Here is a 25,572-nt window from a genome sequence, read left to right on the forward strand (position 1 = left end):
TTGGAGCCATCTCAAATTGAATGCTTCGAAAACTGAAATACTCACGAGTGTCGATTGGAAAAATTACAACCCGCTTGCCGCATGCCCTGATGAACTGGGATCACTGTCAAAAGTTTTGAAGGAAATAAGAAACCTCAGAATGACCATGGACTCCAAGCTGTCGATGAATGCCCAAGTGGATAAACTAGCAAGATCAAGCTTTGCTACTATAAAAACGCTGCAACAAATTTTCCCTTATTTGGGATTTCCACACAAGGTCCAAGCTACCATCTCCCTTGTTCAATCCAAACGCGATTACGCCAAAAGCCTCTACCACGGATCACCTTTAACGACCATGAAAAGACTACAACAGATTCAGAACTCGGCTGCCAGAGTACTCTTACATATCAAACCACGAGACCACATCTCCCCTGCCTTGAAAGCCCTGCATCGGTTACCGGTTGCCAGAAGATCCACGTACAAGCTGCTTTGTATCACCCACAAAGCAATACATGGAATAGGACCACTCTTCATCAGGAATAAAATCACCAAACACATTCAACTAAGGTACCTGTGCTCTAAAGGAGCATCTCACCTCAAAATATCACCATACAAGAAAAAAACCATGAGTGGCACATCCTTCTCTGTTCAAGCAGCCAAACAATGGAACTCTTTACCCCTCAGCATAAGATCCACGACAACCACCTTATCTTCAGAAAACTACTCAAGATTTGGGTCTTCCCAACATAAGCACCAAACGCAAACAAATTTACAGCGTATCCCTCTGTATATAAGCATTTGTTTTCACTATAGATATGTACCTATCTTTGTGTATTACTTTATAAAGCGTGTAAAATAATTATGTTGTTAAGAGAAAAGAAAAAAAATCATAATAAAATAATAAATATATCAAAATCATCTTTGGTCTACATGTACATACTTCCATTGTGCATCTATGTACCTTCCATGTACTTGGATCTGTGTGTCTGTTATTTTTTCTCCTGAAAAAAGCATATCCAATGCACTTCCCTATTTCTCATCCTATGCCTCTATCAATATATTTAATCTAAATATACTTACTTCCTTTATGTATCTATATACTTTCAATGTACTTATGGATCTATATATTTATCACTTTCTTCTAATTTAGCATTTCCAATGCACTACCCTATTTCTCAGCCTATACTTCGCTCAATATATCTTCTAGCCCAACCTTCTGACTCATCTCAAACTTCTTTCTACTACTCCTTCCAATGCACTCCCTTATCTCTCATCCTATACATCTATCCATATATCCTCTACATCCACTCTCTCATTTATCCCAAACCCCATATCACTACTATGATCGCCAAAATAACCCTTTCTAGACTCTCTCCTGCTCTACCCCTCCTTGCATAATCTGACACCTCTTTTTACTATACCGATCCCCTAAAACAAACCTTTGTAAACTCTTCCCTCTGACTCCTCCCCTCCAAAACTCATTTTTACTCATCCAAAAGCCTCTGTCTACTGCTAAGACCTAAAAAACCTTCACTCTTATCCTTCCCTTTTCAATCAAAATTAACAGACTAATATGTTCACTTCTCAAATTCCATATTCAACTATAATAATATACTGCCCAAATAACTGAATAACATATGTACTACTCAAATTACTTATACGATACTAATTTTCAACACTAATCCTTTATGGGTTCTGGAGTGGCGTGCTACTCGCCAGTAAAGCGCTTCAACACCCATCAGGGGTAACAAGTGCTATATGAATGCAAATCTTTCTTCCCCTTTTATCCCTCCGCTATCCTTCTCACTCCAAGTAACAAACTAATATCCACCACTGAAATTACCTCATATTTCACCATATTAATTCACCACTAATCCTTTACAGGCTTCCTGAATAGTGTGCATCAACAAGCGATAAATAAATACAAAACTTTGTCCTCCTCTATCCTTCTGCTATCATTCCAAATCCAAATAAATGACTAACCTATCCACCACTTAAAATGTACTTGCATGTTTCACTATACCAATTCAATATTAATCCTCATGGGTCCCGGAGTAGCGTGCTACCCGCCGAAAAAGCGCTTTGACGCCTCGTCAGGGGTAGTAAGCGCTATATAAATGCAATTACAATACAATACAATATTACAAATACCGAATTTCGTTCTTCTACTGCAGCGACATTCCAATGGCCATGGCTAAAATACAAACATACTTGCATAAAGCAAAATTATACTGGAAAGAGTATAAGAAATCATATCGATGAAAGACGCGAGCAAATTTCACAGGGACTGCACAGCCTTGTCTAAAACAGACATGCCAACCCTCCCGATTCAGGCGTGAGACTACCGATTGAAAGGCTAGTCTCCCGCCTCCCGATTCCTGCAAGAAAAAACCCGATTCCTCGGGGTTTCAGCTGACAGGGCTTGGTATTGTGTTAAGTGCCAATTCTTCCAGCAATAGTCAGAGTAGCCATGCAGGGGCTCTAGAAGGGGTGAAAAAACAACAAAGCGTCATTAACGAGGGAATGGTCTTTTTAAGACCTGTGAAGTATTGGGGGGGGGGGGCTGTGTGTGTGCACAGGAAGCTGTTTTAGCCCGGGCTGTCAAACGGGGATGGGGGGAGCATGCACTGCCAGCAACCTGCCAGGCCAGTGCACGACACTTGCATCACACTCTCTCTCCCTGCCATTGCGCACCATGCTTCTGAAAGATATGAAAATACATGCATTTGTGTTTCATATGTCAAGTCCTGAAGCAGCACACTTCAAAAGCCCATACATGTAAGTAACCCGATTCGAGGCCCCATTCTCCCGATTTTTTTTTTTAAATCTCCCTCTTTGCTCTTCTTAAATGTTGGCATGTATGCTAAAAGTATGAACCCGTTACCTTGCTTCAGATTAATTAAACGCAGAAAATTAACACTGTCCAATAAATCAAAGATAGGTCTGCCATGCAAAGTTGAAACGCGGCGTTTCGAGGAAAGGTCGAAATGTATATCGCAGAGCTAACGCTAAATCAAGTCAGAAAATAAAAACAAGTCTCAAAATAAATGTTAATTTCTTAGTTGTCACTTGACTTGTGAATGACCGATATTGTTTTTTTTAATAAAAAACTATCCTTATTTCCTTCATGGGTTGCGACTAGGGCATTAACGTCCCTGAAGTCTGTCGTCTCTGCCTATGAATCCTGCAGTCCGTCGTTCATTTCCAGGACTGTAGTCTCTCCTCTCTGTTAATGACCCTCGTGCTGCTCTGGTCCCACTGTTGTTGGTCGTTCGGGGTACCGATGCCTGAGCAGCCATGGCTCTGTACCAAGTTGCGGCCGGGATCTTGGAGCGGACGCAGCGGAAGGAGGGAGCAGTGAAGGGGCTGGTGTACGAAAGCGGCTACAAGGTGATCTGCCGCGGAGCCCATACGCTGTCCTTTTACAAGTACACCTTTTTGAATCTGCACCTACTACACCAACACACGCTGCGATTTTAACTATTTATTATTTATTTATTTATGCATTTTTATATAGCGCGGACATTACCCGAAGGCGTCAGAGCGCTTCACATTCGGAACAGAAATGAAACATAATGAGAAACATTACAAAAGAGCAGATTACTAAAACATACGTTACTTACATAAGGTAATAGTGACAATTGTGAGCAAACAAAAAACATGAGGTAGTAAAAATTGTGAGCAACCAAAAATACGTGAGGTAGTAAGGGTAATAATGACAATTGTGAGCAAACAAAATACTTGAGGTAGTAAAAATTGTGAGCAACCAAAAATACATGAGGTAGTAAAGGTAATAGTGACAATTGTGAGCAAACAAAATACTTGAGGTAGTAAAAAATGATGAACAACCAAAAATACATGAGGTAGTCAAAAGTGCACAAGAGGAAAATTGACAAGTGTGCAGTTATAAGAGAAAACAGAGTATAATTTGAGGTATAATACTGCAATAAGTGCTCGGCACAAGAACAGGCGTTACGTAGGCAAGGTGGCACTTGTGCAAGTATCAGAGGTAAAAACATGTGAGAGGTAGCAACCGTGTGTTACAAGGGCAAAGTGTTATGTGCATGTTACAAAAGGGCACCGAACACAAGTACATGGAGAATACTGCAAAAAGGCAGACACTCCCATCACAGGAGAACACTGGGAAGGCACTCCCATGGTCATGGAAAGTAGTAAATATCAGTAGTGGGAAGCCTTCCTCCAAATAGCAAGAGGACGTGAATTACTATTGGAGGTGTCTCTGGAGGAGGAGAACTTTGAGGTCCCTTTTGAAGGCCTGGGAGGAGGTGGTGGTCCGGAGCTCAGGCGGAAACTAGTTCCAGATTCTCACTGCGTTGCCTGAAAAGGATTGGGCCATTGTTCTTTCCTTCTTGAAAGTGGGAGGTTCAAGCAGTAGATTCTCGGCATTGCGTGAAGGTCTAGAGCCTCCAGAGAGTTTCAGTTTATTCGCCAGGTAGCGGGGAGTGGAGGAGTGCAAGGCTTTGTGAGTGATACAAGCGGTCTTGTAGATGGCTCTAGCCTCGAAGGGAAGCCAGCGGAGGGTGGATAACATCGGTGTGATGTGATCGCTTTTTTTTGCCCCATAGATGAAACGAGCTGCTGAATGGAAGACAGACTTAAGTGGGAACAGGTGAGATTTGGGGAGGCCAGTAAGAAGAGAATTGCAGTAGTCTAGTCTGGAGAGGACCAGCGCTTGCACCAGGGTTATAAGGTCCTGCTCCGGGAAGAAGCGACGGATTCCCCAAAGAAGGCGCAGTTGGTAGCGAGCAGATTTTGCAATAGAATTGATGTGGGGAGTTAGATTGAGTTTTTTGTCTAGAATGACACCAAGAGATTTTGCGCTGTCGACAATGATGGGTTTGTTGTTTAGTAGATTCATCTGATCCATCCATGATTGAACCGTGGGAGGAGAGAGTGAGGAGGAGAAGAGGAGGAATTCAGTTTTGGAGGGATTCAGAATCAATTGATGAGATGACATCCAGTTTTGAATGGAGTCAAGAGTAGATCTTAGGATGGAGAGATCATGAGTGGAGGCAACCTTGAGGTAGAGTTGAGTGTCCTCTGCATAGAGATGATAGTGAATCCCGGATTTGCTTAGGAGGTTTCCCAGTGGTTCTAAGTAGAGATTGAACAGTGTGGGTGCAAGTATAGAGCCTTGGGGAACACCTTGACCCACCGCCACAGGGGAAGAAAGACTGTTCGCTATTTTGATCATTTGAGATCTGTCAGAGAGGAAGGATTCAAACCATTTAAGCACAGTGCCCTCCATGCCCATTCTCTGTTGAAGAATATTGAGGAGGGTGTTGTGATTAACAGTGTCGAAGGCTGCGGAGAGGTCAAGGAGAACTAGGCTTACCCTACTACAGGGCTCACTATGTTAGACACGCCATCGTCCATTACACCGCTTTTAGGACTGTTGCAACCGAAGTACACATCAAAGTAGACACGGCGGCGCCCATTGATCCAGTACTACCAGGGCTTTAAGTGGGATGAAAAAACTGGGGGGTCTCCCAAAGGGGCGTGGTCTGTGTAATTAGGGTCATGGCTTTAAATCACTTACGTAAAAAATCTGTGCTTAGCATAGTGTGCTGCCCGACTTGAATTTTGCTGTTTCTGTCATTGCATCCAGATATTTGATACAAGTAACATCATACCTACATTAAGTAAGGGATATTGGCTTTGTCAATGGTTATTACTTGCAGAAGATAAAGAAGCTGCAACTATGACTTGTATATAATATTGACAAAGCTTCCAAATAAATCCCTGGTGACCCTACCATGTTGCTGTTCCTGAGTTTCAGAAAGAGAAGGGAACTCCAAAAAGAAAATGACTCTTAAAGGATTTCCCTTCCCCCACAACGCTCTCCTGGCATGACGTCATGCTGTAAGTTCTCTACTACTGAGAAGTGAGCAGTGTGAGCAGAGCACATCCATGTGCCTGCTGTCTCGAAACCGGTCTCTATCAGGCTTTGTTTTGCGCCCTGGCACTTTTTTCCGGACTGCAGTGACAGCAGCTGTCACTGCAGTCTGGGAGAAAAAACGGACTGGTTGTGTCAGGGCACAAAACAGAGCCTGATAGAGACCCGTTTTGAGGCCACATGAAAAAAACTGCCGGTGCTCAGACCCCTTGAGACCTGGCCCATTTAAAGCCCTGAGTACTACAGATTTGCCAGAACAACAAATGCAACACTTCAACACATACGCCGCACCTTCTGTCCTTTATCAACTCTCACAACGTCATTTTGCACTATTACTGCACTCTCCAGTGTTGCCAGATTGGGCTACTTCCCGCACAAATTGGTGATATTTTTCCCACTAGTGTTGGTTGACACTATGGGGCAGATGTATCAAAATACCTATTTGCGAAAATTCAAGTAGCGATTTTTTGAGAATCGCTATTTGAGAATTGCAAAATGGTATGTATATAAAAAAATCGTAATTTTTTAGCAATTTCTTAAAATTCCTTAATTGCGATTAGCAAATTGCTAATGCAATTAAGGAATAATTTCCCATTCATTTCTATGGGCCAGGGGGCCCAGAGGAATGAATGTGAAGTTATTCTCAATTTGGATTCGCAATTTGAGAATCGCAAATTGATAATAATTTCAAGAGTTCAAGGGTGTCGTAAGGACACCCTGATGCACCCCTGAAATTTACATGTCTGTGCATATGGCGCACATACATGCCCTAAGGGCATGTATGTTCACCATATGGCACCTTCACAAATGCCAAAAATTGCATTTGTGAAACAAATCGCAAATTACCACCAATGGTAATTTGTGATTTCTTAAGGAGAAATCGCAATAATTGAATGCTTGATGCATAGCATTTAAGGAATCGCAAATTGCGATTCCTTAAATGCTTACGCAAAATTAAGGAATCGCTAATCTTGCGATTCCTTAATTTTGCTATGCAATTTCCTTCATACATACCGTTTAGCGAATTTTTAGTCGCAAACGCTGCTTTTTTGCGAATCGCAGCGTTTGCGACTAAAAATTGCTTTGATACATCTGCCCCAATATCATCATTGGCAACCATCCACCACTCACCACTGATTGCTCGTGGCCATGTGAATCATTAGACACGTGATGCAAGCTGAGCGTGTAGTATGCAGCATGGCTCGGTGTTATTGGAGAACAGGACGCGCACGTTGATACACGTGCAACAGCAGTACCTCATCTCATGTGTACTGCCACCCTAGCTGAGATGGTACAGTGTGTATGGGAAATAGGGCAGCCAATCTAGTAGCGTGCAAAAGCGCTACCAATGCAAGCCAGCACAAAAATGATTGCCCAGCACCTGCTCAGTCTTTAAAAGCCTGATGACGTGCACAGGCTCCTGCTCTTCTCTGACTTAGTCATTAGTAGCGGACTCTCTTGTGCTGTGCAGTAGTAAACTTACTAGACTGACACACATTGACTCAACTTGAATCAACTGACTCGTGTGTGGTTGAGACATTGTCAGACTCACTTGAACTTCAGCGAGTTGAGCAGGCAGCCCGCAGGGTAATGTCAGTGTGAGAGACAGGTAATCTTGACTCTCCAACTTCCTCATGGTGGTGGTCTTGAGCAGTGGCAAACAATACAAAGTAAATTATTTTTTGGAAATGCACATATTAAATCACTGCTTGCTTGGATGTCATGTAATTGCATTTGCGACTCGAGTCACCAGCTTGACATCGTGTATGGTGTAGTGTAGCCTAGCTGGGCACTGTGACTGGGGGCACGGCCCAGGTAGTGCCAGTGGCTTAAAGTTGCTCGCTCATGCGAGTCCACGACTAACACTAAGCTGGACCATGGCAGGTGTACCCTGGCATTGAATTGGGGGCGCAGTGGCCTGAAGTGGGTCTCTGCCTCTTTGCTCACATGAGTGAGTCCAGGGGCTTGGCAGGCCTTGCCACACGGGTCGGCTGGTGTAGCCTGGCATGTAATTACTTGGAGAAACTGCTCCATATTCTATGAAAACATCATTGGTTGCTCTGATTTCGATGGCACTTGCGTATGCCTGTGTGAGTGTATATATATAAATATATATATTCGAACACAACAGATTTCTTACAATCAGAAGAATCCACTCGAGCCCAGACTTATGTCGCAACCTCTTCTCGAGCCTGCCGCCATTAAGTGACAAAGAGACCCGCGAACTGTATGCTGATAAATATATATATATATATATATATATATATATACGTTTTTCATTGTACTCCACCTTCCGCCGCACCTCACGTCCTGGGTACAACTCCAGCAGTGGTGAACCGCGGAACAGCAACAAATTCCAACAGCCACAATAACGGGTGCACTCGTGGGTGATTGTCAATAAAATGTTTTTATTGGCTTAGTCAACAAGCACTGACAGACACGTTTCGGCACAATGCCCTTTTCAATGTTGAAATTTTATATATATATATTTTTTTTCACTGAAAAACAAAGGTTAAATGGATGTTATAGTTAGGTGAAAATGTCAGGTAAAACATACCGTTTGAAACTAACAAAACAACTGAAAGGGTCCAGGCCTGCCCCTGTCATTTAGCCTGCGTGCTTAGCTTGCGGACACCGGCTTCCTCCCTTTTGCCCACCATGTTCCATGGACCTGCCACTGTTATGTTGAGCTGTCACTGCCCCTCCTGCCTGATCAGCATGGTCAGATGGCAGCTGCCTGTTCCTTTTAGGTTTAAAGTATTTTATTAAGGCATAAAAAAACACGGGGAGGGGAGCAGGAGGTCAGGCAAACATACAATACAAGAAGCAAAACGTTGCAGCGAGTCAGAAGAAGAAGAGGGAGGCAGGGTGCCCCAGAGGGTAATAAGGCAAAAAAAAACATAAGGCAGTAAGGCACTGTAAACAGCCCCCCGTAGGCCCCCACTCCCTAGGCAAGGCCAAGCCAGAATAGCACTCTGCGACACAGCAAAAGAGAAGCATACCATACCACCAGCCCCTCGACCCCAGAAAAGGAGAAGAAAGAAAAGCAAGGAGGAAAGAAAAGAAAATAACACCCCAACATCTCCGTCCGAAAGCAGCATTGGAAGCATATAACCCCACTTCCCACCCCCAGCCCCCGGTCCCCAATCCGCACAATCACTCCGCCGCTGGCGCCGGCGGTGTCAGCCTAAGGAGGCGCAAGTACCGTGGGCACGTAAGCTCGCGAAATTCCGTGGACAGCAGTGCCAAAAAGGGATGCCAGAGCTCCTCAAACTGGTCAACATTCCCAGCCACCGTTAGCGATATCTTCTCCATACCCAGTACCTGCCAGAGCCTATGCAACCAACCAGTGATAGAGGGGGCAGTGGGGGTGCGCCAAAGGACAAGTATGTTCTGAACGGCTGAGCCTAGCGCAATCGCGATCTGCCTGCCCCTGCGGGATTTCAGCGGGTACATCAAGTCATTGGGGAGGCCAAGCAAGACATACGCGGGGAAGCGCGGGAGCTCAATCTCAAAATGCCTATCCACCTCATCTAAGACTTCCTTCCAGTAGGCCGACAGCACCGGGCACTCCCAGAGAATGTGCGTGAGGGTGCCCTCCTGTCCGCAGCCGCGCCAACAGCCCTTATCGCCTAGTTTGCGCATCTCGCAGAGCCGCTCCGGGGTGTAGTACCAATAGGTGGACACTTTAGTGAAGGTTTCCGTCAGCCCAGTGTGGTATGCAGAGTGCCTCGCCCGATACGCAATCTTGTCCCATTCTTTGTGGCTCAGGGTCCTGCCCAATTCCCTGTGCCAGCGCTCCCTCCCTGGGTTATGGTAGTGAAACGGCGGGGGTTGGAGAAATTTATACAAATCAGTGATGAGTTTGGCATCCGAGGCCCGGGTCACCAACCATCGCTCATAGGGCGTAATTGTACGGGCGGCGACATCACGCACCGAGGGTTGAAGAGCCCAGTGGCGAACTTGCATGTAACGCAGTCTATCCCCCTCCGTCAGGCCAAACTCCTGTCGGAGCTGCTGGAAGGGGAGCACGCCCTCCGGCCCGTAGATCTGGAAAAGCGCTCTACATCCTGCACTCACCCAGTGGGAGAAGGCCCCCGGCTCCAGGCCCGGAGTGAAGTCCGGGTTGTCAGCAATGGGAGAGAACGGCGACGGAAAAGTGGTGAGCTCCCGTAGCTCACACACCGCGTCCCACACTCTTAGCGGGACCCGGGTGATAAAGGAGGCGTAGAGATTCGGCGGGCGGTGAACGCGCTTTAGGAACGGGACCTCCTGGAGGGTACGGCCCGCAACTGCCTGGTCCTGAAAGAGCCAGTGTTTGTCCGACTCCCACCGGCTCCACTCCACCAGGTACCGGAGCTGTGCCGCCTGAAAGTACTTCCGGAGGTCCGGGACCCCGAGACCTCCCGCCTCCGGGGCAAGCATGGAGAGGACCCGCTTCATCCGAGGCCTACGGCCTTGCCACACAAAGCGGGAGATGTCTGCCTGCGCCTGCCGTATCCAGCCCACGGGGGGCTGAAGAGGTAGAGCGCGGAAAAGATACAGGATCTGGGGCAGTATCGTCATCTTCACCGCCGCAATACGGCCCAGCCACGAGAGTAGGCCCTTGTTCCATCGGCCGAGTTCCTCCTTTATCTTTTGGCCTAGAGAGGAGTAGTTAGCTGCGACCATGGCAGGCAGGGTGGGAGCAAGCAAAATGCCCAAGTAAGGCACCGTAGAGGAGGACCACTGCAAAGGGAAAAGACTTTGAAGGTCCCGTCTGGTGTCGGCAGAGAGCGACACATCCAGTGCAGCCGACTTAGTCATGTTCATTTTAAAGCCCGCAACGCGGGCAAAAGCGTCCAGCTCCTGGACACAGGCAGGGAGCGACCGCCTGGGGTCATCCAGGGTCAACAAGACATCGTCCGCGTATAGGCTGACAGCGTGTGTGTATTGCCCCATCTTCACCCCAATGGCGTCCGGGTTGTCGCGGATCCTCTGCGCAAACGGCTCCATATAAAGGGCGAAGAGGAGCGGCGAGAGAGGGCAGCCCTGTCTCGTGCCGCGCTCAATGGTGAAGCTGCTGGAACTGTGTCCATTGACGCGCACTGACGCCGACGGTCTCCTATAGCAGTTAAAGACCATAGTGCGGAACTTCTCGCCGATCCCTAGTTTCCCAAGGACCAGCTCGAGGTATGGCCAATGAACCCTATCAAAGGCCTTCTCCGCGTCGACCGATAGCAGCATCCGCTCCCCCGGGACGCGTGAGGCCTTTTCCAGGACGTGCGTCACTCTCTTCGTGTTGTCGACCGTCTGCCTACCGGGTACAAAACCGGCTTGATCTGCCTCCACCAAACCTGGTAAGTGTAGACCCAGTCTGGCCGCCAAGATTCCGGTGTAAAGCTTGAGGTCCACATTTAGGAGCGAAATGGGCCGGTACGAGCCGCACAAGGTCCGGTCCTTCCCTGGCTTGGGGATAACCGACACAGTCGCCGAGAGGAGGTCCGGTGGGATGGCGCCCGGCTCGGAGAAGGAGTTGAACAAGCGAGCCAGGAGAGGAGCGACAGTGGGACAGAAGGTCTTGTAGAACAAGGCCGTGTAGCCATCCGGGCCCGGGGCTTTGCCATGCTTCAGCCGTGCGATCGCGGAGATGACCTCCTCCACGTGAATGTCCCTCTCTAGGTGGTCCGCCTGGGAGGGGTCCAAGACCGGGAGGGTCACGGAATCCAGATAGGCCTCAGCCTCTCCCGGTGGGGAAGATTCTGAAGCGTATAGTGCCTCGTAAAAGGATCGAAAGGTATCTGCCACCTCCGCGTCACCGGAAACCGGGATCCCGTCCACTCCCACCAGCTCCTTCACCACATTGCGTTGCTGCGCAACCCTAAGCCTATGGGCCAGGAGCTTACCGCACCTGTCTCCGCCGGTGTAAAAGGCGTGTTTCAGGCGCAGCGCTGCGTACTCCGCTCGATCTAGATCCAACGCAGAGAGGAGTTTTCGTGCCGCCTTCAGTTGCTTCCAAACCCGAGGTGCCCCCGTCCGGCGGTGGACCTGCTCAAGCTCCCTAACCTGCGCCGTCAGTTCTTCCCTCTTGCGCTGGCGTTCCTTATTTTCAGCCGAGGAAATGGAGATAAATTCTCCCCTGACGACTGTTTTCAAAGCCGCCCACTGTGTAGCCAGGGACGTGTCAGAGTTGTTATTGTGGGTCAGGTAGTCTTGGATGACCTCCTCCACTCGCCTCACCACCGATTTCTTATGGAGAAGCGTGTCCCGAAGCCGCCACATCCCTCTCGAGGGGGGGGGCGCAGGCCACGCAAAAACTCCGGAGACCGGCGCATGATCGGACAGGGACAAGACCCCGATGTCCGCCGCCATGGCGGCCGAGCGAAGTGGGCCGCTCACCAAAAGATAATCCAACCGCGAATAAGTGCGGTGTGCGTGGGAAAAGTAGGAGTAGTCCCTATCGGAGGGATGCATGGTGCGCCAGAGGTCATGCAGGTCCATCTCTGCAATCTGGTCCCGCACCGCTTTAGAAAGCTCCCCTGTCTGCGGAAAACGCCGGGCAGACCTGTCTAGAGTGGAGTCGAAGACCATATTCAGGTCTCCCCCCAGGATGACATGGCGATCGGGCGAGGCAGCAACATCCACCAACACCGAGTCCAGGAAACGATCCTGGTGATCGTTTGGGCTGTAAACCGAACCAACCGTAAAGGTAACACCTCCTAAGCGCATGCGATACACTAAGAGCCTCCCCTTCTGCTCGGCATGTTTATACAGCACCTCCCCTCTAAAGGAGCTGGCTATAAGAATGGCCACCCCAGCGGTCTTAGTCGCAGCAGAGGAAAAAAGTTGAGTGGGGAACTTGGCAGAGCGCAGCCTATGGCAATCTCTGGAGAGTAGATGGGTCTCCTGCAGGAGGCAAATATCCGCCTGCGACCCCTCCAATAGGGAGAGGATCGCCCTACGCTTTACGGGGTTATTCAGACCCTTGACATTAAGGGTCACTACCTTCAGGGGTGGCATCGCCTCCAGTGAAACAGCGCGCTATGCAGCAGGCGGGGGATCAGCGGAGGGGGCGCGCGGGGCAGGGGCGCAGGGAAGGCCAAAGGCGGCATCGTACTCGTTCGGACAGCTTCGGACGGGACCCCCCCCACAACAAACCAACAATGAAACCCCCCCAAAACCCACTGATGGCAACCGGCCAAAACAAAAAGCAAAAAACAACACCCCATAGTCCCAGTCTAGCCCAAATGGGCGAGTCTGCAGAAAACAGTCAAGTGGACGTCCAGCCACACACCACCCCCCCGCCCCCCCAACCCCCAGCCCAGCATCGTGAAAGCTAAGAGCCTCTCCCCCCGGAGAAAAATTAGGCCGTCAAGGCCACACCAGTAGACTCAGGCAAGTTCCTGGCCGCAGTCCTCAGGGCCTCCGCCATGTCAGCTCTGATGGTGGGCGAGTCCGGGCGACTCACTGGCGCTGACGATGGGCGCCTTCTCGACCTCCGTCGGCTCCGCCGCTCGGGGCGCCTCCATGCGGGTGTAGCCCCTTCCTCCTCCGTAGCAGTAAGACCCAGCACCCCGCAAACATCTTGTAAGGAGCGCAGCTGATGCAGTACCCCATTCCATCGAAAGATAAGACGGAAGGGGTGACCCCAGGAGTAGGCTGTCTCGTGCTCTCGCAGAAAGTCCGTAGCGATGCGGAAGGACCTGCGCTTTTGCAGTGTGATGGCAGACAGGTCCTGGTAGAGCGCCACAGGTCTTTCGCGGAAGGTCAATGGTTGCTTCCTACGGGCCTCAGTCATGATGCGCTCCTTTAGAGAGAAATCCGGCAAGAATGCCAGGATATCAGGCGGGGTTGCTGATGACTGGCGCTGGCGGCCCACCCTGTGTGCCCTGTCGATGCGGATGGGGAAATCCGCTCCCTCCTCCAAGATGTCGCGGAACAGATCCTGCAGATAAGCCACTAGGTCCGCACCTTCATCGGCGGATGGAACACCCCGGACCCGGATGTTGTTCCTCCTGGACCTGTTCTCGAGGTCCTCCGAGTGGGCCTGGAGCTCGACACATTGCTCCCGGAGGCGGAGGACGTCCTGCTGGAGATGGGTTATCTCCTCATCGCGGCGTTGAGCCGCCGTCTCCACAGTGTCGACCCGTTCGCCCAGGCCCTCGACCTCCCTGCGCACCTCCCGGACCTCTCCAGCCACTTCGGTCTTAAGAGTCTGAAATTCCTCCTTGAGGGAGGTGAATAAGTCCTCCATGAAGGACCGCGTGACCGGCGGCTCGCTCGCAGTTGCGTCCGTTGATACCCGGGAGGCCCCCGGGGACGGCTGCGTCCTGTCGCGTAGTTGCTGGGACCTGCCGAGCATTTCCGGCAAGGTGCGATCACCCCGTGCCGCGCCACGTCTCCCAGTCATCTTGGGGCCCGGCAAAGCCCGGGATTAGTTGCTGTAGGCGAGCGCCACCGCTCGCAGGCACCAGATGTGAGGCCTTCGCCGAGGACAAGGATAGTGCGTCACAGGCGACAAAATGGCGGTCCGGGCATGGGCAAGACGGCCCTCAGGCCAGCAGGGCAGGCAGCAACGTCCGAAGAGTAGGCCTTCCGTCTCGTGTTTCCAGGGAGGGCAGTAGACGAGCTGGCGCCAGAACGAGTCGAGGCTCCCGTGTGGGAAGGGCGCGGGCAGGGGCCACCAAGCTCAGCCACACAAAGACAAGATGGCGGGAGGGTGGGACCCAAGAAGGCAGCCCGGGCCAGCAAGTCCGTGGGCAACTCACAAATGATAACGGGTCCGGAAAGTGCGGAACCGGTGCCTCCCCCCATCACCAGTCGATTGCCCGGCTCGGGCACTGCCCCAACTCCGCCATCCAGCGCCTCCGGGCGCGGAGTTCGCAAGGCGCCGCCCCCGAGATCCTGGGCAGTGGGGGGATCACCGGTACAGGGCTAAAGTCCGTCGCCCGGCAATGGTGCTTGCCACCAGGGCACCGCCAGGAAGCCACCTCGCTCCGCGGAGTCCTTCTAGTCCGCTCCTCCGGGATCTCCGGCGTTCCGCTTTTCAGCACTCGGGCCAGCCAAGGCGCGCGGACAGCGCCGCACTACGCTCCGCCTCCAGGCTCCTCTCCTCGGGGCGACCCGGGCTCTGGTCCTCGGAGCGATCTCCGAATAAACTTTTCGGGAACTTCCCCCGGGGCTCCAGAAGTCAAAGTGGCACCAAAATGTGCCCCAGGAACTCCGGCACAATTCTCTCACCCGCAGTGCAGCTGCGGGGGGAGAGAGGCGCAGGAATCGGGGCTCGAGCTGAGCCGGGCCGGAGGAGCTACGGGAGGAAGCGTCCGCTCACCCCGCCATCTTGGCCACGCCCCCTGCCTGTTCCTTTTGTGCATGTCCCTGCCACTTCCCTCTTGCTCACCATTGCTGTTGTGCTGCCACTGCCCTTCCCACCTTCCCTGTGTGATCAACTTGCTGCCCGACCTTCTCCCACCTTCCCTCCGTTGTCTGTGTATATGCCATTACAGTCTTCCCTGTTGCCCTCCAAGGTGTGTTGGGCTTCCAGTGCCCATCCCCCCTGCCCATCATGATGATTTGCAGCCCCCTGCCCTCAGTTTTACATGCGCGGGCCCCAATCCCCTTCCATGGTCCTTTGAATTGATAAAGACATACGCTTTTTTTTAAATTTAAAGCAACTTATAATATTCTAAAATGTTTGTGACATCATTTAGATGGTTAATTTTTGCAAACCTTGGTTTGTGCAAATGATCTTCAAGCCAGTGCCAACCCTTGGCTTGTATCTCCCTGATAGTTTGCTGATTTACCCATTTGTATTGTGCAGTGCAAATGGTGTGCTAAAGTGATTTAATGCACTGTCAAGTGCTAGTGAGGTCATTCACACATGAGAGCATCTTGAAAAGCTTGTGCTTAGGAGATATGCTGCACAAAAGATTCACTTTCATTGTAAGGCATGAAATCCATTAAAGGGAAACGTCACTTTTTAAAGTGCATTTGAGAGATTATCACAGATGAATGGATTTATAAATTGTGTAAAGTTTTGCTTCAGTAGCAATGGTTAATGGAGTCATTTTTAAATGTGGACTGTAATAGCTGCATTTGCAAAGCGCACATTCACGCTGTTTGGTATTTTGGCTGGCAAATAATGTTTGTTGCTGGTAAGGTATGTTGTTTCACATAAGATTACCTATTAGGCGCACTACTTTATACTGCCTTTAATTCTGATCTGTTTTTGAGGCACCATGTTTGTGTCTTTGCTGAAGAGAGTGGTGGGACAGTACATGAAAAGTGAGTGACTATTTTTCCATGTCTACTTATAATGTGCGTAATGCAGTGAATGATTGAGGAACTGAGTTATATATATTTGTTTAAAATAGAAACTAGGTTTATTCTTCTAAATATTTGCTTCAGTCTATTACATTATTTGAGTGTTACAAGTTTGGGCTTAGACTGGTTCGTTTTGGGCTTACTTTGGGCTGGTAATTAAACAGCTCTGGAAGGATTTCAAAGTCTGTCAACACTGTCTGCACCACCTACCTGAGGCAATCGCCAAACTAGCGCTCAAGAACATCTCCACGACCACATCACTATGACACTTGCAGTATAATTGCTACAATAGTCATTACAGTTGCAATATTAGCAGCAAAATCGACTGCACTACTGTTACAGTGCTGCCATTGCATAACTCAATGAAACATCCATTGTACTTACGCAACAGATCGAAGTGAATCGCTTCAACAGCACTCGCCACACTACTCTGCAGAAATCTTACTGAGCCACTCCCGATCAAAGCTCCTCCCACACACTATCGAATTCACCTCAGACTGTTCCAATATTCTACCACTCGTTGCACAGTGCTCACTTCTCATCCATTACACTATTCAATGCAACACTGATTGCAACAACACTTGCTGCACACCAGAAACAGCAACTCTCACTGAATAAGTACTTTGTCTATCCACAGTTACTACACTGTGACACCTGCTGAAGTACTTCACTTCCATTTAGGGTGACCAGATTTTGAGAAGCAAAATACCGGGACAGGTCAGATATAAAAAAAGGCCTAAAGTTTTTCGCGTTACTTTTATGGCTGGCCTGCCCTGGCTTATATAAATATATTATAAATCTACATTTACAATGGTCCTCCTATATATAATATTATCTGTGGTAGGACCTCCACCCGAGCCCCCTTTCCCTTCTTCCCACTCTGTCTTCCCTCTGCTACGAGCATGCAGCAGACCTCCTCCTGGGCTGCCTGAAAGAAACAGCTAGTAACTTAAATCACTTCAGAGGTGCTTGTTGAGACTAGAGTATAGTTTCAATTCCACTTTGCAGAATGACTTGGCCCTTGTCCCAAAAACCAGGACATGAACTGAAAATGAAGAAAAGAGTTAGGACGCCAGTACAGTCCTCTATAAAACTGGGCTGTCTGGGGAAATTCGGGTCATCCGGTCACTTGTGTTACAAATACCGCATCACACCTTAGCTGCAACCACCTGAAGTATTTATTACACAAATGCTATACAACTCACTGCTGCACCTCTACTTAAGCATGAGATTTCTGATCCTGCCATGACAGTATTGCTCCACGTCATTCCCTGTATTGCCAATACAGCAAAACTAGATGTAACATTCATTGCAAAACTCAGCAGACTTCAACTGCAGCACGCTCTATGATATACCTTGAAGCGTTTACAGTACTACCACTATTGGATCCTATTGTGGTACTGATCACAATTCCCAGTGCAATCGCGGCAGCTGCTTTGCAGAACTGGTACAGCAGAATTCACTACTCTATCCACAGAAGGACTCGATGCAGCCCCACAACCCCTAAATCACCACCATCTGCTGCACATTTACTGTTGTCTTCCTTCGATGCCGATGTCTTATGGACGCTATGGTCCTCAATATAGCAGAGTCCCATTCACATACCATCGTATTTGATTATAGCACGAGCTCTGAATACAGTTTCCTAGAATTTTACTTTTTACCATCAGTTTAGAAATTACATTAAGTTTCCTGGTAGTTCTCCTGGAACAGGGCACACCCTTGTCTTTTCCTGTGATCTGAAAACTAGTCAGGTTATTAAAGTCCTAATGAGGATCTACTTTAAATGGAGTTATTGCACTGTAAGAAGTGATATTCATCATACAAACCACAAAAAAAGCCAGCTACCAGCACTCAGCAGCCAATTACCTATGTAATGCAATCATATCAAAATTGTATGGATGCTACTTTCCTCGCCTATCAATCCCCCTTGAATGTCATTTACCCCCTGTACTAACGTCCCATGGACACCGTTTTCTTCTCGCATTAAAGATCAATGGATGTCCTCTTCGTCCTTTGCCCAACAGAATGTCGTCGTTTTTCTCTCACCGGTGATCTATGAATGCTACCTACCTCCTATTCCAATTTCCCATGGCCACCTTCGTCCTCTATACCAGTGACCCTGTGATCGCCATTTTTCCCACTTTTAATGTCCATGGATGTTGTCTTCCTCGTACCAGTGTTCCATGGAGCTAAACTTCATTGCCTACCATAGTTTCTGGATGCCATCTTTGTCCAATACAGTGGCCAAGCATACCTTAACAACCGCATCTGCTTTCACGAACCGTCCATACACCACTACTCGTCTGGACTCCTACTTGCACAAATTCCACGCATATGGAAAACAAGATCTGGTGGTCGAGCCTTGTCCTACATCACTCCTAAAGTGTACAACGCCCTGTCGCTACACATAACAGCCTCCTCCTCACAAACTGAATTCCGTAACAATCTGAAGACTTGGCTTTTGAAGTAGTCCCACTAGGCCCAAACTGTGCCTAAATTAACACTTGCTCTGTGCCGGGATAGTCTCCTGGATGATTGTGTGCTCTACAAAGCTGTATAACATGCATTAATGTAGGGCTAAATTATGATTCACGGTTGACCAAATTATGCAGGAAGAAAGGGCAAATTAGGCGGCATACTGCTGTGCAATGTGTGATGTTATTATTTTGTTATTTTGTCATTTTTACACCCATTAATACTGTTTGGTTAAAGTTGCACTCAATTAGTATGAATTTAGCCCCTGGATACAACAATCAGTAACTGAAAAGTCATCAGTTAACCTTTGCAAAGAGAACTGTTTTTCCCTTATTAGGGTTATGAGGAAGATTCTTCCTTTGCTCCCTGCTCAAACACGCCCCCTGGTAGTTAGGAGCTTGATTCTGATCAGATTAGACTATTGTAATTCCCTATTGTTGGAATCCCCTAAGTTTATAACTGGCGGAATACAGAGAATTTAGAACATGGCAGCTAAGTTGGCCCTGTCGCGTCCTCGGCATTCCTCCCCTTCCCAGGCCCTTGTGTCGCAGCATTGGCTCCCCATAGTGCAGAGAATTCACTTTAAATCGTCCTGTGTCGTGTTCAAGGCGCTACATGGATTGGGCCCTATACCACTGCAGAGTAAATTCTGCTGGTATGTTCCTCCCGGCTGCCTTCGGTCCTCTTCAGCCTTCTTGGTGAAAATTCCCCAGACCATTAGAGCTAAGTTGGGGGGTCAAGCTTGCAGTGTTGCTGCTGCAAGATTCTGGAATAAGCTGCCTCCAGAGCTGCGACATATGAGTGATCTCTTACCCTTTTGCAAACAAATAAAAACTTGTCTCTTTCCAACAATCTAACCTCTAGCTGTTCAGATCCCAGTGGTTCATTACTGCTTCCTTCTTCTAGCACCAGGATGCCTGTTGGGTTAGAGTGCGCTGTACAAATTCTTTTTACAATTACAAAGGGTCCACAAAGGGACAGAACAATATTTTGGTGTTTTTTGATCACTTATTTGAGCTAGAAACAGTTTTTATGATATCTGTAAATCATACAGCAGATGATAGATTTTGTGTCAGATGTGTCAAACACATAAGCCACAGAATCACACAATGTCATTGGCCCTGCCAGTTTACCATGGAATTAGTCTCCCACATCTTACATGATTGTCCCATTCACTTCATCTCTCTCATATTGATGTTCCATGCAAGTCACCTTTGCATATCTTTTGTCCTCTGAAGGTCTTCTTCCTTTCCTAGCAGTGTCTTATCCCATTAGCTTATCGTCATATCATCCCATTGCCTTATTGTCATATCGCTGAACCCATGGGAGCCATCATCACTTCATACCACAGCTCCTAGGATGTGACAGTCTTATACTGACAGCTGGACCCTTTACTCAGGGCCTTGTTTGCGTTTTGTCATTTTTGTGGGTTACTGGTTGCCATGATGTGATTGTCCTAGTGAACGACGGAGGCAATTTTGTGATACAAATGACTAAAAAATGACGCAGTTGTAAAGCGCTCTATGTTCCTTAGTGTATTCTTTTTGGTGTTCAACAGCACTATTATAACTGTCTGTATCTCCACCATTTTGGAGCTTTCCCTAGGGGTTGGCTCCAGCGCTCCATTTTTTCTTGGCTAATTCAAAATGTGCACATATATGTGTTTAGTAAAGGTTTAATCATGGTCTCTTTTTCCTTCACTAGAACATTAAACAACTATATGCATTGGTTTGTGAAACTCTTCGTTATTCATCCATTCTGGAAGGGATCATAAACCGCACCAACCTACTGCGCGAGGAAAAGAAATTGAAGATGAACGTAGCAAAGGTAACTTCTTTCCTGCTGGTCATGCTTTACAACTCTACTGTGAGCGGGTGCCGTCCTCTAAATGGCTATTTCATGCCTCTGCTTCACCATGTAAGTTTCTTAACATGGAGGCTGTAGAACGTTTGCCTATTCTTTGTGATAATAGACCATTTTCCTACAGGTGCTGGTCTATGACATCCTCTTTGGGAAGGGACTGAAGTGTGGCGGAGTCTGGAAGATGATTGCTCGGAAGCACCAGGCCAGACTAAAAGCTGATCTTGCCCGTCTGAAAGTCAAGAAGAAAGTGAGCTGCAATGAGGATCTCTTGGCTCCTGCAGCAGGAGCAGTAAAAGGTGTGTGACTCAGCTGTTCTTAAACAGGCAATCAGAACCCTACCATGTAAAGGACTATTGTCTGCAGCAACCAGATGTCCATGTTGTCTAACTTTTGCATAATTCTCATATTCCAACATGGCACTATTCAGTTGCATATGCTTGAGGCCTACTACATCTGAGTTGGTAGTGCTGCTTTTTTGTGGGATGTTTTGTGACACTCCTTAATTAACCCTCCAAGAACAAACACAAAATATGTTCTTATATTTAAAAAAAAATGTGCAAGTTATATTCCAACCATTTTCAAATACATCTGTTTGATATTTATCCTCCAGTATCCTTGTAAAACCAAATAATGTTTCTTTACTAACTTTTAATGTTGGTATGCTAACTTTACTACACCATTAACTATGTGGTATCTTAACCAAGCAGGCTTCAAATTGCAGGTAAATGCAGTACATACTATTTCAGTTATTTTGCACTGCAGGACTTCACCACACAAAGAAGTTATTATTTATTTAGGTCAACACGTTGTATTATATGCATTGTAATGACTGCATTGTAAATGTCTGTAGTGGTAACAACTGATATTCTTGCAGTTTAAATATTCCCTTTGCTGTATATAGACCTAATCCTCCTTGTTCAATGATGGCCTTCACTGATGCCCGTTTCCCATATGCCACATACATCTTTCTTTTAAAATGGTAGCAGAACTTAATTATGAGAAAGTAATTTTATCAGGAACTTTATTATAGTCCAAGTTCCCCACAACACAAAGCCTTGCTGCCATATTTTATCATATGGTTCTGCCTATGCAGTGGTGTAATTTCATGTAAACAGATATGCATGGAGGAGAGCTTGGCTTATCTTGCCACAACAAAAATCAGTACGCCAAAGAAAGAGGACAAGCACTATTTATCTCCCACGTACCAGAAGCAAAAGGCATGTGTATGTATGTGCGTATGCACAAACCTGAATGCAAAAAAAATAGATGATGGCCTGAATCAATCACATTCACCCCCAGTCACAGATCTGGGTTAAATCCATGATTTTATTTTTTGCACGCCACACCGTTCCAGTTTAGACCCAGCCATATGCAAATCAGTCTTGACCCTGCTCCTCATGGGAACAGTTCAGCCCGAACTGCCAGGCCAGGTCCTCCCTGGACCAGAAACAATGATCCTAGGATTGTGTTGGAAAACCAGGCAGCATCTGTGAGGCCTGCACAAATAACATGACTTCGTCAGTCCTTCACTGGGAACCAAACACCCAATTGTTGCGCCTGACTCTCAGAGGGGATCATTGCAGAGCAATCTGAGGCTTACTCAAGGGAGGTGGTGTGGGCTAGTAATCGCCACTTGCAGGTGCACAAAAATAACACTCAATACTTGATTGTCCAGTCTGTACTTTGCTTTATAAAAGTAAGAGTACATTTATTAAACACACGCACTACTCAATACTATGCACCAATTTACAAATATACATAAGCTATTGTAGTGACATTGCATAACATCTCCACCCCTCTCTCGGGGGTGGGGTCTAGTACCACCACTCCCATGTATGCACATCATCTTGCTGCCCCCAAAGAAGTTAGTTGAACATAACCTGGAGCGAGGGCCCTGCGCACTGGCACCAACCTCCCTCCCCCCATTATCCCAACAAGCATTTAAAATAGGTAACCCTGCCTTGGTGACACACAACCCTGACTGAGCATTTCCTACTGACCATGAAGTATACACCTCTACATCTTAAGGGCTAGCAGTCTGGGTTCTTCACCTAAGCGCAGCAGCAAGAATATATGTTTAAGCATCACTTTAGAATGACAGTACTCATCACATTTGTGTATCATTTGAATGCATTGCAATTAAAGCCTCTAAAGACATCATAGATGAAATCACAGGATTACGCATATACAGCCAGACACCCTAGCAGGAATATCTGGCAACATAACCCCACTTTGCTTATGACATCACCTTACACAGGCCCTTCACATTACACATGTGATCTTCAGCCCCTCTAACAGAAATAATATTAGTAAATTCACAAGGGTTCAATTACACCTCTTCACCTCCAGGGGGATGCCCTTCTCCAGACATCCCCAACTCAGCCTTTCACTACTTGATGCACTTCTCAACCCTCCTCTAGCTTTAGAACAAAAGTTTCAGCTTAAGAAGAGTTAAAATGCTAGCTGAGCCCTTTAGGGTTTATTCTTTTCAAGTCCCCCTAAGACTTAGGGAGGGGCTTTTCTTAATGCTGGGGGGGAGACTGTGCTTCTCCGGCAGCTCCCCAAGTGCCTCTTTCACAAATGAGGGTGACCCCCCTCCTCTGGTTGCCACCAGGCACCAAAAACTATGGATTTCCCCATGCCTTGCAAAGCATTATGGGGCGCTTCAGGCTCCTTTCTATGCATATTATAACAGCGGCTCTCCAGCTGCGTCGGGGAGAGCCGCGAAATGGGCCTCCGGCCGTGGCGTCCCTCGTTGGAGGGTCCGGTCCCACCCGGACCCCCAGGTGAGTGTAACGGCTCAGAGAGCCCATCCCCGGGCGCCTTTGCCAACTTTTGGGGCCCCGGTCTCACCCGGGCCCCCCACATGCCTGCCCGGTGAAGGGCAGTTCAGGGAGCCTGCCCCCGCTGGCTCCCCGCTTGGCCAGCATCCTCACGTGCTGCCGCGGGACACGGCTTCCTCTTCTGGTCTGCCCGCTCCCGTGGGCAGACGCTCTGATCTTTTCCGGCTCCTCTGGCTTCCTGGGTGCAACACCAGTCCCGACTCACTTTCCAACAATCGGGCCTGGGGATGGGATCCGGGCCCCTTAACATCCTTGGGGGGGAGGGGGGAGGGACATGACAGCGCCCCCCACCACCAACCCCCCCAATTCAAGCGTCAGCGCGAGCCAGGGTGGGCTCCTTGGGGGCATCTTCACTGGGAGCGCAACGTTGCTCCCCGATTTTTGGTTTGGGCACGGCGATGGGGTCCAGGGCCCTCAAGACCTCTTTGCGGGGAGCTTCAGCTCCTCTTCATCTTCGAGACCTCCGGACTCCTTGTGCATGTTTTCGAGGTGGCGCGACGGCACTCCCCCGCCTCTTCGTCTCACATGGGGTCTTGTGTTGGGATCCCAGGCCCCTCCTCCCATTCCCAGGGGGGCGCGACAGTGCTCCCCTGCCTCCAGTTTCGTCGGGGGCCAGGGTGGGCTCCTGGCACCCAGAGAAGGGCATTTTTCACATGACTTTTCTTCTTGTGGGGTCAGCCCCTGGGACCTGACCCACCCCGGGGGTATTATCTGAACCGGCGGCGGAGCCCCACGCGCTTCATCGGCGGTTGGCCACAGCTCAAAGGTCACTCACCTTCTGGGGGGCATATCTCATCCCCCAGGGGTCCGATCTTCCTGCTTTTGGCCTCTTCTTGCTCCTGGTTGCGCTCCCCAGCCACTTGGAGCACTCTCCTTCGCCCTCTGCGTCTCTGAGAGGGGGGATTTAGCAGGGAGCTGTCTTCACTGGCTCCCTGCGCCAGCCTTTCGACTGCTCTCCTCCTGGACCTCTCTTCTCCCTGCGCAGAGGCCCCTGCTTCTGCGCCCTGGTCCTGGACTCTTCTCCTGGCACTGTTCAGGAACCTGGGGGCAGTCAGGGTGTTCCTCCTTCCAACTGCCATTGCACCAGGCTCCGCACCTTCTGCCTCAGCAGACCACACCCCAGAGAGAGCTTTTCTTCCTGTCCAAGCACTTTTAAAAAGTTGAGTAGGGGGCTGGCACGACGTCTCTGTTTGTCCTATCAAACAGTGACACGTCACTTAACTGCCCCAGCTCCCTCCTTCCTGCCCAGGCCTCTGGGTTGGTTCAGGATGATGTTGTCCAGGGTCTCTGGCCACATGATCTCTGAAAAAGCCCCACCCCCCCTCTCTGCCTTCTCTCTTTGGTGCAGCCTGGTGCCTGGCATCCAGTGATAGCTGCTGATGGATGAGCCTGTAGCCCCACCCATCTTCTTTTAGTCGAGAGATGAGGTCTTCGCTCTGGGAAGAAAGGTTTTCAATCCAGGCCACCGAGATCAGCCCCGAGCCAGGGCCTGGTTATGGCTGGCTAAGAGAAATATGACCGTTCTGGATGACCCAAAAGCTGTACAAATATCACTTGGACTCTGCAGAATACTTCTTCTCACACCCCCTTCAGTGGAATTTAATGCGTGTGTGGAATTTTTAGGCCTTAGGAAAGTAAAGCTAGCACATGTGCTCCCTATTCCCATAAGAGAATATTGGAATACACACTGTAAAGCACAATGGCTTTCCCTGGCATGTTTCTTCCCACTGTATAAATCCTATTCCATGTCACCACCCCATTCTACATAAGTCCTGCCACACCAGTCTATCTGCCCTGCTCCTTGGCTGCGCACGCTAGGAATCTGCCCTGCGCAGCCCCTACACGTGTGCACACGCATGTACACATGTGTCTGCATGTAACCAGCCCGGTGTCTTTTATTCCAGCTGTTGTGCAGCGGCCTGGTCAAGCCAGGGGGACACCAGTAAAATCCCCATGCAGTCTCTTTCATTATGCGGTCACTGTGGGTGAGTCCCAACTTATGAGGCTCCCCACAGTAAAAGCTCAACAATTAGGTGCTCAAAAGGTGAAAAATCCAGGCAGCCCATAGTGTCAGAACCACCTTCTAACAGACCGGTTTTGGGGTTTTACCCCTCATCAACCAGGTTAGCTTGAATCTGGTGGCGTGGCGAGCACAGGACCCACATCTGGGCATACCCTTCCCACTTAGGG

The 25,572-nt window shown here is 48.7% G+C and overlaps 1 protein-coding gene across 1 annotated transcript in view; it reads left to right on the top strand.

Annotated features, from left to right (window-relative positions):
- Nucleotides 1-3,113: 3,113 nt before the first annotated feature.
- Nucleotides 3,114-25,572, top strand: part of NSUN5 (NOP2/Sun RNA methyltransferase 5) — a 65,985-nt gene continuing 43,526 nt past the window's right edge. The window contains exons 1-3 of the mRNA XM_086954707.1: nucleotides 3,114-3,369; nucleotides 20,381-20,503; nucleotides 20,664-20,835. Coding sequence (XP_086810833.1) covers nucleotides 3,277-3,369; nucleotides 20,381-20,503; nucleotides 20,664-20,835 — 388 coding nt within the window. The 5' untranslated portion in view covers nucleotides 3,114-3,276. The remainder of the gene's footprint in view (nucleotides 3,370-20,380; nucleotides 20,504-20,663; nucleotides 20,836-25,572) is intronic.

The sequence above is a fragment of the Lissotriton vulgaris genome, chromosome 2_1 (assembly GCF_964263255.1).
Source record: "Lissotriton vulgaris chromosome 2_1, aLisVul1.2, whole genome shotgun sequence".
NCBI lineage: Eukaryota > Metazoa > Chordata > Amphibia > Caudata > Salamandridae > Lissotriton > Lissotriton vulgaris.